This window comes from Geotrypetes seraphini, chromosome 2 (genome assembly GCF_902459505.1).
Source record: "Geotrypetes seraphini chromosome 2, aGeoSer1.1, whole genome shotgun sequence".
NCBI classification, from domain to species: domain Eukaryota; kingdom Metazoa; phylum Chordata; class Amphibia; order Gymnophiona; family Dermophiidae; genus Geotrypetes; species Geotrypetes seraphini.
This window is the reverse complement of record NC_047085.1, coordinates 127,371,751-127,389,811: the sequence shown is the minus strand read 5'-3', so window position 1 is coordinate 127,389,811 and position 18,061 is coordinate 127,371,751. Positions and strand designations below refer to the sequence as shown.

Here is an 18,061-nt window from a genome sequence, read left to right as displayed (position 1 = left end):
TAATTTGTGTATTTTTGCATAATTTCCTTGAAATCCCAGATAAATAACATATTGCACAAAATGTAAAGTTAATTGTTATTTTCAACATAAAATTGTACCATTTTTTCACTAGTGCTTTTTAAAATTATGACATCTCTAGAATTGATACACCCTACTGGTCTAGCAAGATGATAAGGAAATCTATGAATGTAATTTGTTCTGCAGGTGGATAGAAAAACACATAAATGTGCATTAAGATATTAAAATAAATTCAAATTATATAAAGATTTTCTTAGGGTGGATTTGTAATTAAATTTTTTTATATATTTATTTTTTACTAGTTTTTTAGCCTGTTATATTAACGAGTGCTAGAATAGATGTGTAGACTTTTAGCATAATGAGACGATGAGGCATTTTTTTCTTTCTATATGCCTGTCCTTCTTTCTCTCACCCTGCCCCCAATTCTTTCTATCTGTCTGTCTTTCCTTCTGTCTCTCTCCCTGCCCCCTGTCTCTGTCTTTCTGTCTCTCACCCTGCCTCCTGTTTGTCTGTCTGTCTTTCTTTCCCTCTCCCTGGCCCCTTTCTTTCTGTCTATCTTTATTTCTCTCTCAATGTCCCCCCTTTCTTTGTTCCTATTTTCTTTCTTTCTGTCTCTCCCTACCCCCTGTCTTTCTGTGTCTGTCTTTCTTTCTTTCTGTCTCTCTGTCTGCCCCCTGTCTCTCTGTCTTTCATTCTGTCTCTCTCCCTAGCCCCGTATGTCTATCTTTCTTTATTTCTCTCTCCCTGCCCCCGTCTGTTTTTCTTTCTTTCTGTCTCTCACTCTGCCTCCCTGTCTGCCTGCCCCGTCTGTCTGTCTTTATTTCTGTCTCTTTCCCTAGTCCCGTCTGTCTGCCTTTATTTCTTTCTGTCTCTTTCCCTGCCTGCTTGTCTTTCTTTCTATCTTTCTCTTTCCCTGGCCCCTGTCTGTCTTTCTGTCTCTCTCCCTGCCCCCGTTTGTCTGTCTCTCACCCTGCACCCTGTCTGTCTGTCTTTCCTTCTGTCTCTCTCCCTGCCCCATCTCTGTCTTTCTGTCTCTCTCCCTGACCACTGTCTGTCTTTCCTTCTGTCTCTCTCCCTGCCCCATCTCTGTCTTTCTGTCTCTCTCCCTGACCACTGTCTGTCTGTCTTTCCTTCTGTCTCTCTCCCTGCCCCATCTCTGTCTTTCTGTCTCTCTCCCTGACCACTGTCTGTCTTTCTCACTCCCCCCTGTCTGGCTCTCACCCTGCCCCATCTCTGTCTTTCTTTCCCTCTCCCTGGCCCCTTTCTTTCTGTCTGTCTGTCTTTATTTCTCTCTCACTGCCCCCTTTCTTTTTTTCTGTATTTCTCTCTCCTTGCCACCTTTCTTTGTTCCTATTTTCTTTCTTTCTGTCTCTCTCCTTACCCCGTCTTTCTGTGTGTCTGTCTTTCTTTCATTCTGTCTCTCTCCCTAGCCCCCTGTCTATCTTTCTTTATTTCTCTCTCCCTGCCCCGTCTGTCTTTCTGTCTCTCACTCTGCCTCCCTGTCTGCCTGCCCCATCTATCTGTTTTTATTTCTGTCTCTCTCCCTAGCCCCGTCTGTCTACCTTTCTTTCTGTCTCTCTCCCTGGCCCCCCTGTCTGTCTGTCTGTCTTTCTTTCTGTCTCTCTCCCGGTCTCTTTCTTTCTGTCTCTCTCCCTGCCCACCTTTCTTTCTATCTTTCTCTCTCCCTGGCCCCCTGTCTGTCTTTCTGTCTCTCTCCCTGCACCATTTGTCTGTCTCTCACCCAGCCCCCTGTCTGTCTGTTTTTCCTTCTGTCTTTCTCCCTGCCCATCTGTCTGTCTTTCTTTCTCTCTCCCTGACCACTGTCTGTCTGTCTGTCTCTCTCCCTGCCCCCCTGTCTGTCTGTCTTTCTCTCTCCCTGGCCCCCTTTCTGTCTCTCACCCTGCCTCCTATCTGTCTTTCTTTCTGTCTCTCTCCCTCCCACCCTTTCTGTTTGTCTTTCTTTCTGTCTTTCTCCCTGCCCACTGCCTGTCTGTTTATCTCTCTCCCTGGCCCCCTGTCTGTCTGTCTTTCTGTCTCTATCCCTGCCCCCTGTCTTTCTTTCTCTCTCCCAGCCTCCCTGTCTGTCTGTCTTTCTTTCTAGTAACATAGTAGATGACGGCAGATAAAGACCCAAATGGTCCATCTAGTCTGTCCAACCTGATTCAATCTAAAAGTTTGTTTTGGGATGTTTTGGTTTTTTTACTTCTTCTCCTTAGCTATTTCTGGGCAAGAATCTAAAGCTTAGTCCAGTACTGTTCCTAGGCTCCAACTACTGAAGTCACCATCAAAGCTCACTCCAGTCCACCTACACCCTCCCAGCCATTGAAGCCCTCCCCAGCCCATCCTCCCCAAATGGCCACATACAGACACAGACCGTGTAAGTCTGCCCAATACTGGCCTTAGTTCTTCAATATTTACTATTATTTTCTGATTCTAGGTAGCACAGTTACTTACAGTAACAGGTGTTATCCAGGGACAGCAGGCACATATTCTCACTGATGGGTGACATCACCGACGGAGCCCCGGTACGGACACTTTAAAAGTGCATTGCCACTTTAAGAACTTAGAAAGTTCTCGATAGTCCGCACCATACATGCGCGAGTGCCTTCCCACCTGACGGAGGCGCATGGTCCCTCAGTTAAGATAAGCCAGCTAAGAAGCCCACCTGGGGAGGTGGGTGGGATGTGAGAATATCTGCCTGCTGTCCCTGGATAAAACCTGTTAAGGTAAGTAACTGTGCTTAATCCTAGGACAAGCAGGCAGCATATTCTCACTGATGGGTGACTTCCAAGCTAACTGAATGGGATGGTGGGAGAGTTGGCCTTTAGGAAAATAAATTTCATAATACAGAAAAAGGGAGGACTGAGCAGGGTCCAAAGCAGACTATCTTGGAGGACTAGCTGGTGGAAGAAAGTAACTCTGATGAATGATGTTGAGGACCCAAAGATCCAAGGTTATGAGTTCCCAATGATTGAAGAACAACTGAAGACGACCACCGATGGGCTGAGGTAAAGGTTGAGAAATGATGAGACTGGCTATGCTCCGAAAAAAACTGGTCAAAAAGGCTGTGTAGGTTTAGGTTGCGCAGCCTGTTGCTTCTGCTGTTGTTGACGTGGTTGTTGCTGTTGTTGCCTTTGTCTGCGAGGTTGAGACTGAGCTGGTTGCAGAGGCCTAGCAGCAAAACGACGTTGATAGGAAGACTGTTGTCTGAAAGGACGAGCAGATGGAGGCTTTTTCTTGTTCTTGACCAAAGTATCCCACCTGGTTTCATGAGCAGATAACTTTTGGGTGGTGGTATCTAAAGCCTCCCCAAAAAGTTCATCACCCAAACAAGGAGCATTGGCCAGACGATCCTGGTGGTTAACATCCAGCTCAAAAGCAAAACCAAGGAAAACTGCAGATGGGCATACAATGATACAGGCAAAGTTTATTGGATAAAATGCGGTTAAAAACATCACCTAGGGACAAACAAGCCAAAGGACCCGACACGGTCCATGTTTCGGAAAACACACCTTCATCAGGGGTCCTAAATGAAGAAAGAATCAGTTAAAACCTCAAAAAGCTTTTTGCTTGTATGCAAAAAACTCCAGGATAGAGTCTATACGTGTGCTGCAAACTGGTTGGCAAGTGTGCCATTTTGAAATAAACCCTTGCAAAATCGATCCATGGTCTAGGAGGGACAGAAGTGTAAACACTGGCCCCTGCAAATTTTTTAAGAGTGGACTCCACTAGGAGAGACTCATGAGGGAGCTGAGGCTTGTCAAAGCCAGGGATCGCACCCACTCTATAGAGGGAATCAAGTTTACGAGGAGCCCCAGGGATAGTCAAAGGAGTTTCAAGGTTTTTATAAGTCTCCTTAAAATATCATGAAGAGGAAGCTTAAGAAGCTCCTTAGGTGGCTGCTCATAATCTAATGCATCCAAAAATGCTTTAGATTTTTTGGAATCAGCCACTAGAGGGATAGAAAGTGCCTCTGACATTTCCCTCAAAAACTTGGAAAAGGATGTCTGTTCTGGTTTTGTAACAGACTCTTGAGAAGAAGGATCTTCATTAGAAGAGGCCTCATCATCAGTCAAAAGAGGCTCTTCAGAATCTTTCCAGAGATCCGAGTTCCGTGTCAGTGGAAGATGACGTCGAGAACTTGGTGTCAATGGCTCCACGTTTCGTCTTCTTCAATGATTTTCCCGATTTGACCAACATCGTCTCGGGACATGTATGTGAAGAAGAACGGTGTTGAGCTGAATCCGACATCTCACCTTGAAACAAGCCCGCCAGCATCGAAGAAGACTTTCGTTCCGGCACTGAGGCAGTAGACAACAGTTCCACAAAAGTTGATGTCGACAAGAAAGGCTCAGATCTGACCAGTGCCGCCAGGGTCGATGCCGATAGCAAAGGCTCAGACCAGATTGGCACCGGAGGAGCAAGAGTCGACGCCAATAACAAAGGCTCAGACCGGACCGGCACCAGAGCACCGAACCCTGAGAGACTCCACTCTCACCTTTCTTTCCTCCAAGCGACTTCCATTAACCACCATCCTCTGGCATCTGGGTCCTAACTTCAGCCGTTAAAGAGCTTCCTATGAGAAACCGAGTCTCTAGCAAAGAACATCCAGAAGGGAGATAAATCCTTCTTCAGGTATATCAGTGATAGAAGAAAAAACTCAGGCGGGATTGTACGTCTTAGGAAACCAGACGGAGACTATGTGGAAAAGGATTCGGAAAAAGCCCAACTATTAAATGAATACTTCTGCTCAGTCTTCACCCGAGAAGCGCCAGGGCTCGGCCCTCAGCTACAGACAAGGGTTGGCTCAGTTGACCCGTTTAGTAACTTTGAGTTTACGCCCAGCAGTGTCTACGGTGAGCTGTCAAAGCTCAAGGTTAACAAAGCAATGGGGCCGGACAACCTGCACCCCAGGGTGCTTAGGGAGCTGAGTGATGTCTTGGCGGAGCCACTGTCCGCGCTCTTCAACCTCTCCCTTAGTACAGGCAGCGTCCCGTTGGACTGGAGGACGGCTAACGTCATTCCACTCCACAAGAAAGGCTCAAAGATGGAGACAGCAAACTACAGACCAGTGAGTCTAACATCGATAGTGAGCAAACTAATGGAAACTCTAATCAAACACCAATTAGATAAGATCCTGGATGAGGAGAATCTACGGGATCCCCGACAACATGGATTTACTAAGGGGAGATCCTGCCAATCCAACCTGATCAGCTTCTTTGACTGGGTAACGGGGAAGCTGGATATTGGGGAGTCCCTGGACATCGTGTACCTGGACTTTAGCAAAGCATTCGATAGCGTACCACACCGCAGGTTACTGAGCAAGATGAGTTCTATAGGATTAGGTGACACATTGACGAAATGGGTTAGGAGCTGGCTTGGAGGTAGGCTCCAAAGGGTGGTGGTGAACGGCACCCCCTCCGAAATGACGGAGGTGATTAGTGGAGTACCACAGGGCTCAGTCTTGGGCCCAATCCTATTCAACATCTTTATAAGAGACTTGGCAGAAGGGCTTCAAGGTAAAATAACATTATTCGCCGATGACGCCAAACTGAGTAATGTAGTGGGCAAATGCACAACAGACGAAGATTCAGTGCCCGACAACATGATGCACGACCTACTCCTACTGGAGCGATGGTCTAGGACATGGCAACTAAACTTCAATACCAAAAAATGCAAAGTTATGCACCTGGGCAGCCAGAGTCCATGCAAGTCTTATACCCTTAATGGCGAGATCCTAGCAAAAACGGTAGCAGAACGAGACTTGGGGGTAATCGTCAGTGAGGACATGAAATCTGCCAATCAAGTGGAGCAGGCTTCGTCCAAGGCAAGACAAATCATGGGCTGCATACGAAAGGGTTTCGTCAGTCGTAAGGCGGAAGTCATTATGCCATTGTATAGATCCATGGTGAGGCCCCACCTGGAGTACTGTGTGCAATTCTGGAGGCCGCATTATCGCAAGGATGTGCTGAGACTGGAGTCGGTGCAAAGAATGGCCACCCGGATGGTCTCGGGACTCAAGGATCTACCATATGAAAAACGGCTTGACAAATTGCAGCTATACTCGCTCGAGGAGCGCAGAGAGAGGGGGGACATGATCGAGACGTTCAAGTATCTTACGGGCCGCATCGAGGCGGAGGAAGATATCTTCTTTTTCAAGGGTCCCACGACAACAAGAGGGCATCCGTTGAAAATCAGGGGCGGGAAACTACGAGGTGACACCAGGAAATTCTTTTTCACTGAAAGAGTGGTTGATCGCTGGAATAGTCTTCCACTACAGGTGATTGAGGCCAGCAGCGTGCCTGATTTTAAGGCCAAATGGGATCGGCACATGGGATCTATTCACAGGGCAAAGGTAGGGGAGGGACATTAAGGTGGGCAGACTAGATGGGCCGTGGGCCCTTATCTGCCGTCTATTTCTATGTTTCTATGTTTCTATGTTTCTATGTGTCAAAGGCTTTGCTGAAATCTAAGTAAATTACATCTAGCATATGTCCTTGATCTAGTTCTCTGGTCACCCAATCAAAAAATTCAATCAGGTTCGTTTGGCACGATTTACCTTTAGTAAAGCCATGTTGCCTCAGATTCTATAACCCATTAGATTCTAGGAAGTTCACTATTCTTTCTTTCAGCAACACTTCCATTATTTTTCCAACAACCGAAGTGAGGCTTACCGGCTTCATCCCTGTAACCACTTTTGTGAATAGGGACCACATCTGCTCTCCTCCAGTTCCCAGGAACCACTCCCGTCGCCAGAGATTTGTTGAACAAGTCTTTAATAGGACCCGCCAGAACCTCTCTGAGCTCCCTCAGTATCCTGGGATGGATCCCGTCCGGTCCCATAGCTTTGTCCACCTTCAGTTTTTCAAGTTGTAAATAAACTCTTTCCTCCGTGAACGGCACAGAATCTACTCCATTTTCTAGTATAACTTTGCCAGACGATCTCAGTCCTTCTCCAGGTTTTTCTTCCATTAACACAGAGCAGAAGTATTTGTTTAACACGTTTGCTTTTTCTTCATCACTCTCCACATATCGGTTCCTAGCATCTTTTAGTTTAGCAATTCCATTTTTCATCTTCCTCCTTTCACTGATATTTCTGAAAATATTTTGGTCTCCCTTTTTTATATTTTTAGCCATTTGCTCTTCTGCTTGCGCTTTCGCCAGATGTATCTCCCTCGTGGCTTCTTTCAGTTTCACCCAGGAGTCCTTTCTGTACTCTTCTTCTTGGTTTTTTTTTTATTTCAGGAACGCTATCTCTTTTGCCTTTACTTTCTCTGCCACTAGTTTAGAGCACAATTCTTCAACCGCCGGTCCGCGGACTGGAGTCGGTCCGCAGGAAATTTTTGCCGGTCCGCGCAGGGCCAGCAAGATTGACTTACTTCAACTTCCTGCCGGTCCGCGCAGGGCCGGCAAGATCAACATCTGAAGTCTGCGCTGGGCCGGAGAGATCTTGGGGAGCCTCCGACAGTGGCTTTCTCCCCTCTCTGCAGCTCTCCTTTACTTCCCAGCGCAGCGATTCGCAAAGGCAGCCCCGGGGCTTTTGCTGAGTCGCGGCTGCCTCTGATGATGCAACTTCCTCTTTCCTCAGAGGCGGAGCGACCCAACAAAGGACCCGAGGCTGCCTTCGTGAATCGCTGCGCTGGGAAGTAAGAAGAGCTGCTGGCAGGGGAGAAAGCCACTATCAGAAGCTGCTGGGCAAGGGAAAAAAAGGGACAGCTGCTACTGGAGAGGGAGAAGGAGAAGGAGAGATGCTTCTGGGAGGGGAGGAGGGAAAGGAATCTGGGAAGCTGCTGGGCAAGGAAAAAAATGGACAGCTGCTACTGGAGAGGGAGAAGGAGAGATGCTTCTGGGAGGGGAGGAGGGAAAGGAATCTGGGAAGCTGCTGGGCAAGGGAAAAAAGGGACAGCTGCTACTGGAGAGGGAGAAGGAGAGATGCTTCTGGGAGGGGAGGAGGGAAAGGAATCTGGGAAGCTGCTGGGCAAGGAAAAAAAGGGACAGCTGCTACTGGAGAGGGAGAAGGAGTGATTCTGCTGGGAGGGGAGGAGGGAAATGAATCTGGGAAGCTGCTGGGCAAGGGAAAAAAAGGGACAGTTGCTACTGGACCTGGAGGGAAGGAGAAGGAGAGATGCTGCTGGGAGGGGAGGAGGGAAAGGAGTCTGGGAAGCTGCTGGGCAAGGGAAAAAATGGACAGCTGCTACTGGAGAGGGAGAAGGAGAGATGCTGGGAGGGGAGGAAGGGAAGAGAGTTACTGCTGGACAGGAGGAGGAGGGAAGGGAGAATGAAAAAAGGAAGGAAACAGCTGGCAGAGAGATTAGAGGAGGGGAAGGGGATACACAGGCATGAGAAAGTAGAGAGATTGATGATAGGAAGGGGTCAGCAGAAAAATAAGCAGAGAGGGACAACAATGATAGATCTGGTGTAGGAGAGATAAAAATGAAGAGAGCAATGAAGCTGGAATGAATCATGTAAAAAGGAGAGAGGGGGCACAAGCTGGATGGAAAGGGGAGAGGGGCATAGAAAGAAGACAGATACCATATGGAAGGAGGAGAGGACAGACAGTGGATGGAAGGGGCAGATGCTGGATTGAAGAGACAGAGAGGGCAGACGCTGGAAGGAAGAGAGTGAAAAGAAGATTGAAAGCAGAAACCAGAGACGACAAAAGGTAGAAGAAAATAATTTTATTTCTATTTTGTGATTAGAATATATCAGATTTGAAATATATATCCTGCTAGAGCTGGTGTTAGACATAACTGGGGACTGCAAAACCCAGGAAGTGCTTCTTTAGCTTCTAGCTGGCTTAGGGCGCTCTCTGACCAGGGGGCAGTTGCCCTAGTTGCACTCCCCTAAAACTATTCCTGTCATGTGTGACTGCAGTATTCGGTTAGCATGATATTTCTGTGTAGCATTCTGTAATAATTTGGTTTGTTCAGTTTTCTTGATAGTAGAGGGGATATATGTGAAGGGGAGGGGAGACAGGGGTTTTGTTGATCCTTGCTCTGAATTATTTGTATTTATAAAATGAGAATTGTACAGAATATTGTTTCTTTTTATACTTTAATAAAATACATTCAATATAAAATCATAACTGAGGCTTGTATGGATGGGATCAGATGATTTGTGGGGACCGAGCTCGCAGAGATAGGGCGGAAACGGGGTTTTTAAATTTTAGTCCTAGTAGTTTGCCGGTCCACAAAATAATTCTTTTTTTTCTGCCGGTCCACGGGTGTAAAAAGGTTGAAGAACACTGGTTTAGAGAACCACGTCGGTTTCCTTTTTCTCTTGTTTTTATTTATTTTCTTCACATAAAGTTCCGTAGCCATTTTTATAGCTCCTTTCAGCTTAGACCACTGTTTTTCCACTTCTCTTACGTCCTCTCATCCTAACAGCTCTTTCTTCAGGTACTCTCCCATTTTATTAAAGTCCGTACATTTGAAATCGAGGACTTTTAGTATTGTGCAGCTGCTCTCTGCTTTAGCCATTATATCAAACCAAACCATTTGATGATCGCTACTTCCCAAATGAGCACCCACTCGTACATTAGATATACTTTCTCCATTTATGAGGACCAGATCCAATATCGCTTTTACCGTCGTGGGTTCCATCACCATTTGTCTGATCACAGCCTCTTGAAAGGCATCCACAATCTCCCTACTTCTTTCCGATTCCGCAGACGGAACTTTTCAGTCCGCATCCGGCAGGTTGAAATCTCCCAACAGCAGCACCTCCTCTTTCTTTCCAAACTTTTGGATATCCACAATTAGATCTTTATCAACTTGCTGCAATTCAGTCTGAGGTCTGTAGACCACACCCTGCCCCATCTATTTTTCTTTCTATCTCTCTCCCTGCCCCGTCTGTCTTTCTTTCAGTCTCTCTCCCTGGCCCCCTGTCTGTCTTTCTTTCTGTCTCTCTCCCTGACCTCTGCCTGCCTGTCTGTCTGTCTTTCTTTATTTCTGTCTCTCTCACTGCCCTGTCTATGTCTTTCTTTCTGTCTGTCTTTCTCCCTGCCCCCTGTATGTCTGTCTTTCTTTCTTTCTGTCTGTCTCTCTCCCTGCCCCATCTTTATTTCTTTCTTTCTGTCTCTCTCTCCCTGCTCCCTGTATGTCTTTCTTTCCTTCCCTCTCCCTGGCCCCATCTGTCTGTCTTTCTTTCTTTCTTCCTCTCTCCCTGCCCCCTGTATGTCTGTCTGTCTTTCTTTCTGTCTCTCTCCCTACCCCCTGTCTATCTGTCTTTCTTTCTTTCTCTGCCCCTGTCTGTCTTTCTGTCTCTCCCTGCCCCGTCTGCCTGTCTTTGTCTCTCTCCCTGTCCCCTGTCTGTCTGTCTTTCTTTCTTTGTGTCTCTCTCCCTACCCCCTGTCTGTCTTTCTTTCTTTCTGTCTCTCTCCCTGTCCCCTGCCCCGTCTCTGTCTGGCTTTCTTTCTTTCTGTCTCTCTCCCTGCCCCTCTAGTCACCGCCGCCGATTTAAGCCATTGCCGATTTAAGCCTGCTTCCCTAATGCCGATTTTGATATTATCGTGCGCTGAGACGTTTCCCTGCTGTGCGGTTATATTGTACTGCGCATGCGGAGGCACGAAGGCATAGAGTTTCAAAGTGCGAATGCGCGCTAAGGGTTTTATTATTATTGATACTTACTGCTTTGTAAGTTCTTTTTTGCCCAGCATGTTTTCTGATTTGTTCTCCATTGGGTCCTGTTTCGACATGCATGGAATAGATAATGTCAAAGAAATCTTCTACAACAGCCACCCTCCTTAAAGACAGCTTCTCATCTACACCTACTCCATCCTGCAGAAAAAAAGATAAAAAGGAACAAAGGATGAGTAGATAAATTAAATTCATCATGTAAAACACCCCCACTTTGATGAAATAAAGGCCACTCTTCTAGTAGGAAGTGAAATTGATCAGCCCAGAAAGAGTACTTGACAGGTTAATGAACAAATTACTAAAACTTTCCCAGGATCACCTTAGAATAGTTCTGTTCAGACAGAATACAGGTCATGTGAATGGATTCAATTTATGCAAAATAGCTTTTAATTATAGCTTACTACTTTTATAATAAACTATTCATTTGAGCATTTTCAGATACTGCCCTAAAGCTCAGTTACTTACCATAACGGGTGTTATCCAGGGACAGCAGGCAGATATTCTCACATGTGGGTGACATCATCCATAGAGCCCCGATGCGGACAGCCTCGCAAGCAGACTTGCTTGTAGAACTTCAGCAAGTTCGCTACTGTCGCACCGTTCATGCACAAGTGCCTTCCCGCCCATGTAGGGTGCACCTCCTCAGTTCAGATAGCTAGCGAAGAAGCCAACCAGGGGAGGTGGGTGGGTCGTGAGAATATCTGCCTGCTGTCCCTGGATAATACCCGTTATGGTAAGTAACTGTGCTTTATCCCAGGACAAGCAAGCAGCATATTCTCACATGTGGGTGATCTCCAAGCTAACCAGAATGGGATGGTGGAAGTGTTGGCAATTTAGGAGAATAAATTTTGTAAACCTGCCTAGCCAAAATGGCCATCCTGTCTGGAAAAAGAATCCAGACAATAGTGAGAGGTGAAAGTATGAACCGAGAACCAAGTGGCAGCTTTGCAGATTTTCTCAATAGGAGTAGATCTAAGGAAAGCTACTGATGCCGCTATGGCTCTGACTTTGTGGGCTGTGACTCGACTCTGTAGATGCAGTCCAGCCTAAGCATAGCAGAAAGAGATGCAAGCAGCTAACCAGTTGGAGATGGTGTACTTGGAGATTGGATGTCCCAACTTGTTTGGATCAAAGGAGACAAAAAGTTGAGGAGCAGATCTGTGTGGCTTAGTCCTTAGCAAGTAGAAAGCCAAAGCACACTTATAGTCCAGTGTATGAAGAGCTGTTTCTCCAGGATAAGAATGAGGCTTTGGGGAAAAAAAACACTGGAAGTACAATGGATTGGTTGAGATGAAATTTTGAAACCACCTTGGGTAAGAATTTAAGATGAGTACTGAGGACCACCTTGTCATGACGGAATACTGTGAAAGGTGGGTCCTAAAGCTAGAAACTCACTGACTGCGAGCAGACGTGAGAGCAATGAGCAAAAACCACTTTTCAAGTGAGATATTTGAGATGAGCCAAAGCCATTAGTTCAAAAGGAGGCTTCATTAACTGAGCAAGAACAACATTGAGATCCCAAACCACTGGAGGTGGGTTGACGTTGAAAAGTCCTATGATAAATCTGGAAACCACAGGATGAGCAAAGAGGGGTTTCCCTTGGATAGGCTGATGAAAGCAGCAATTGCACTGAGATGGAATCGAATGGATGTGGATTTGAGGCCTGATTGAGATAAATGCAACAGGTAATTCAAAACTGAAGACAAGGAGGTAGGTTGAGGCTCCTTGTGGTGAATGGTGCACCAAGCAGAAAATCTAGTCCATTTCTGGTTGTAACACTGCCTAGTGGAAGGCTTCATGGAAGCCTCTAGAATGTCCTGTACAGATTGAGAGAACTGTGCAGTGGCAGTTAGGTTGAGAGGTACCAAGCTGTTAGGTGTAGAGACTGCAGGTTGGGATGAAGTAGAGACCCTTGACTCTGTGTAAGCAAAGAGGGAAATACTGGTATAAGTAGTGGCTCCCTGCTGCTGAGTTGAAGTAGAAGGGAGTACCAGGGTTGTCTGGGCCACCGAGGAGCTATCAGAATCATGGTGGCATGGTCTTGTTTGAGTTTGACAAGTGTCTTGAGTATGAGAGGGAATGGAGGGAACGCATAGAGAAACTGATTTGTCCATTCTAGAAGAAAAGCATCTGCTTCGAGGAGGTGAGGAGCGTATATCCTGGAGCAAAACTGAGGCAGTTTGTTGTTGTGGGGAGATGCAAAGAGATCTATCTGAGGAGTTCCCCACTGAGAAAAAATGTGGTGGAGAGGGAAGGAACTGAATGTCCATTCGTGAGGTTGCAGAAAACGACTAAATTTGTCCGCCAGAAAGTTTTTCTCTCCTTGAATGTAGACTGCTTTCAGAAAGGTGCTGTGGTGGATCGTCCAGTTCCACACCTTTTGAGCTTCCTGGGAAAGAGGGAGAGATCCTGTGCCTCCCTGCTTGTTGACGTAGTACATGGCGACTTGATTGTCTGTACGAATGAGGACTATTTGATCGTGAAGATGTTGAAAAGCTTGGAGAGCATTGAAGATCGCTCTGAGTTCCAACAGATTGATACGATACTGACGATCCTTGTTTGACCAATGGCCTTGAGTACGGAGACCATCGAGATAAGCCCCCCAAGCATAAGTCGAGGAATCTGTCATGAGGACTTTCTGATGAGGGGGCATTTGAAACAGTAAACCTCTGGATTGGAAGAGAGCATCCACCAGTGGAGAGACTGTCTCAACAAAGGAGTTACTTTAATATGTTGAGAGAATGGGTCGAAAGCCTGCTCCCACTGAGATGCCAGGGTCCACTAAGGAATTCTGAGGTGAAGTCTGGCAAAAGGATTCATATGAACGGTAGACGCCATGTGACCTAGGAGAACCATCATGTGTCGTGCTGAGATCGTAGTCATGGAAGACACTTTGTGGCAGAGATGTATGAGAGCAACTTGAGTTGTACAGTGTCCAGAACAGCTCCGATGAACTGCAATGTCTAAGAGGGCTGTAGCTGGGACTTGGGAAAGCTGATTTTGAAGCCCAAAGTTTGGAGGAACAACGTAGTCCGTTGGGTCACTACAATAACCCCCTGAGATGTTGAATCTATGATGAGCCAGTCGTACAGGTACGGGAACACCTGGAGATCATGGCTGCGCAGAGCTGCTGCCACCACCACAAGGCACTTGGTGAAAACTCTTGGAGATGATGCCAGGCCGAAAGTTAGAACTCTGTACTGAAAATGGAGATTTCCCACCCGAAATCTGAGGCACTGTCGAGAGGCTGGATGAATGGGAATGCGAGTGTAAGCCTCTTTGAGATCTAGAGAACATAACCAATCATTCTGATCTAGAAGGGGATACAATGATGCCAGAGATAGCATCCAAAATTTTTCTTTGATAAGAAATTTGTTGAGGGCTCTGAGATCCAAGATAGGTCGCAGATCGCCCGTCTTCTTCGGAACTAGGAAGTAAAGGGAGTAAAAACCTCTGCTCTGCTATTCCAGAGGGACTTCCTCGATGGAACGGAGATGGAGCAGAGCTTCAGCTTCCTGAAGAAGAAGGGCGGTCTGCGCTGGTTTGGAAGGATACTCTCTTGGAGGCAGATCTGGAGGAACCTGAATGAAATGAAGAGAGTAATCTTCCCTGATGATTGAGAGAACCCAGAGGTCTGATGTAATGAGCTCCCAACGATGGTAAAAATGATGGAGATGACCTCCAATGGGAAGAGGAGAGGAAAGAGGCAGAATGATTGAGGTTATACTCTGTATTAGATGGTCAAAAAGACTGAGGGATTCAGCAAAAGGCTGAGATTTTTGCTGTCTCTGTTACTACTGTTGTTTCTTAGGGGGAGCCCTTGAATAAGGAGCCGCTCGGTGAGGAAAATGCCTCTGGTAGGATGGAAGAGGCCTGGAACTCTGAGAAGTAAAAGGCTTAGGTTTAGGCCTGATGATGGAAGCAAACGATTTCTCATGTTCAGACAGACATTTGGTAGCTGCCTCGATAGAGTCATCCAACAGGTCAGTGCCCTGACAAGGGATGTTGGCTTGATGATCTTGAAGATTCGGGTCCAAGTCCACAGTTCGAAGCCAGGCAAGCCTGCGCAGCCACTGAGAAGGCAGTGACCCTTGAGGAAAGTTCAAATTCATCATAGGAAGACTGGAGAAGATGCATGCGTAATTGAGCTAGAGTGTTGATTAGCTGTTGAAACTCTGGAAGACGATCTTGTGGAATATATTTGAGAAAGTCAGGCATGGTGTTAACCAAATACTTTAGATAAGAGATAGAGACAAAATTGTAGTTCAAAACTCTGGTTGCCATAAGAAAGTTTTGATACAAGCGACGGCCAAACTTTTCCATAGTCCTGCCCTCTCTGACTGGCGGGACAGTTGCATAAACCTTAGCAGGATTGGTTCTCTTTAAAGAAGACTCCACTAGAAGGGACTGATGGGATAATTAAGACTTGTCAAAGCCCTTGCAGTGGATCATCCTGTAGCAAGATTCCAACTTCGCTGACACAGCGGGAATGGAATATGGTGTCTCCAGATTTCTTTTGAAAGTTTAAGAAAGAAGTCTATTAATGGGCAATTTTAGAGACTCCCTAGGAGGGTGAGGCATACCCATTTCTTCCAAATACTCCGTAGAGTATTTGGAATCAGATTCCAACGTGATATTCAGATCTGAACTCATCTTGTGGAGGACTTAGAAGGATACTTGGTCTGCAGAAGGGCGGCCTCAAGAGGGAGAAGGTGACCCTAAGGTGCCTCACATAGCAGAGAACGAAGGTAAAGCTTCTCTGGAGTATTGATACCTGAAATCTAAATATGCAGGTATAGATGACTCACTGAGAGAATGGATAGAATCCCTCGCAGGAGAAAAACTCGAGTGAGGAGAGTGGTGAGGCTCTGCAGGCGGCTGTCTCGACTGAGGACTTAGAGGCCTCGAAGAGTCTCTATGCATGGGAAATCGAGACCAGTCTCAAGATGAGGATCTGGTCCTCGATTGGCACCTTGATAGATGATGTGGAGAACTGTGCCTCGGTCAGTCAGATCCAGATTAGAAGAATGTCGAGAAATCCTCGTTCTGTGCCTCGACAAAGGCAATGCCTTGTGTGAGGAGGGAGGACTGGACATCGAAGATCGAGCTCAAGACATCAACAAGGACTCGACTCCCCTCATTGTGTCGAGGTATCTCGAGGCATTCGGAATCCTGTTGAGACACTCGCAAAAACTCGACTCCTTGCACAGAGTGTGTAGATTCAGATCAAGGCACTCCTTGTATAGAGTGACTAGGTTGAGCTCAAGGCACTGCCAAGGACTCGACTCCTTGTGATACTGCTGAGTGCTCAGGATGAACTGCAGGAAGCAGAGTCGAGGTAGGAGCGTATCTGGCAAGCATGTTACCAAACTGGTGCATAATAGACTGTATCATAGCCTGCAAATGTGGCACCAAGACCTGAGGATCTGGGACATTTGGTACGGCTACAGTCTCCGAGGAAGATGAAGAAGAATGATGCTTCGACTTGGAGACATGCTGCTTGGGCAGGGTCATAACCACCCATTCTAAGAGTGGCATACCTGGAAGAATCTGCTGAGCTACAGTATCTGAGGGAGAAAGCGAGGAAAGCGGCTCCTCAGAGGAAGACTTAGCAGATTTGCCCGAGGACAAGGACTTCCAAAATGATGAAGGTTTGATTAAAGTCGAGGTAGAAGGCGGGAACCCCATAGGAGACTTGACTGGATTTTAGTCGAGGTCGAAGCCGAGGTTTGATGTTCCATACCGCTGAATATCTTCGCTCCCTGAACTCAACGTCGTTTAATGGCTCGAGGTTGATGAATAGCGCAGCAGGCACACGACTCCGGATGATGGTCAGATCCCATAGCTGCGGCGAAATCGAAGCCCTTAGGCTGAGATGCGGAGTAGGCCCCGCCGTGACACGAAGTCAAAAAGACAAAATAAAGGTTTGGGTTTTTTTTTTAAGAAATGAAAACACGCAAAAACCACAGCGACCCTGTAAGAAAAAAATATACAAGCTGTGGTGAGAGAAGGCACGAAGTAGAACTAAGTCTAGTGCAGAGCGTTAGAAGAGGACTTCTCGGCTCCACAGAAAACTGAGAACTGAGGAGACGTTGAGGAGGCGCACCCTACATGGGCAGGAAGGCACTCACGCATGCGCGAGTGCGGCAGTTGCGAACTTTCTGAAGTTCTACAACAAGTCTACTTGCGAGGCTGTCTGCATCAGGGCTCCTTGGATGACGTCACCCACATGTAAGAATATGCTGCCTGCTTGTCCCGGGATAATATCTGTTTAATTCTTTATTGTCTCTTCCATTTTTCTTCCTACTATTCTTTTAGCTCATATTGTTTTAATTAATAAATGTTCAGAAATCAAGGTAAAGCCAGAGTCCAAGACAGTAATTCAAAGAAAATTGCATTCCCAATACACAGACAAAACATCTCAAAACCAAAATGTCTTGCTGTTAAGGGACTCCATTAATTTGGAAGAAGACACCATGGGCTCCAAAAAAGTGATATGCCTTCTAGGTTCCTCAGGTAGAAAAAATACAAAATTCTAAGACTGATGTAATACAGATAGAAACAAATGACCTGGTCAGGGTTAGCATACCTTTAGTACAGAGAGCTTTCCAGAAACTGGGAGAAGGATTGAGATCCTTGGTAAGGACTGTGTTTTTTTTTCTGAAATACTGCCTGCCTATGAAAAGAATGAGGAATTACTATGCAACACAGAGAACTTCAATGTTGTTGTTGGGTGCCATCGACTTGTACTCAAGTCCCAGAAACTTGATGAATTGCGGATCTAAAAAGAAATCAGTTTTGTGCTTGTCCGGAAAGGTCCTCCAGTATCACCCCCAGGTTGTTTTCAACATGTTCAGCCATATGATTGCAGGTTGCCCTCTTCGCCTGGTTCCTTCAATCTTCCCAAACATGATGTCCTTCTCCAGTGATCTCTCTCTTCTGATGGTGACCAAAATAAGACAGTTGTAACTTAATCATTTGGGCTTTGAGTGACATAGTCTGTTTGATCTCTTCCAGAATTAATTTGTTAGTTCTTCTAGCGATCCACAGCATGCTTAAAATACTTCTCCAGCACCAAAGCTCAAATGAGTCAATCTTGTTTCTGTAGTATCCAGCTTTCACAACCATAACTGACCACTGAGAAAATGAGTGCGTGGACAAGTCTGATCTTCATTTGGAGCATTATCTCCTTGTCTTTTGAATACTTTGTCGAGAGCCTTCATTGAAGAGCAACCAAGTGCTAGTCTGTTGAGTATTTCCTCCCTGCTAGTTGCTTCTTTGTTTACATAAGAGCCCAGGAGACTGAAATCCTTTACAATTTCTATTCTATTGCCTTCTAGCTAAAAATCTTCATCATTTTCCATGTTCATGATCTTTGTCTTGTTTATGATAAGTTCTAATCTTGT

General features: G+C 46.1%; 1 protein-coding gene across 4 annotated transcripts in view; it reads right to left on the bottom strand.

The window, feature by feature from the left end:
- Window positions 1–18,061, bottom strand: part of NOL4 (nucleolar protein 4) — a 664,456-nt gene that overhangs the window by 437,239 nt on the left and 209,156 nt on the right. For all 4 annotated transcript variants that reach the window (XM_033934882.1, XM_033934883.1, XM_033934884.1 and 1 more), the window contains one exon: window positions 10,647–10,796. In XM_033934882.1, the coding sequence (XP_033790773.1) occupies window positions 10,647–10,796 (150 nt within the window). The remainder of the gene's footprint in view (window positions 1–10,646; window positions 10,797–18,061) is intronic.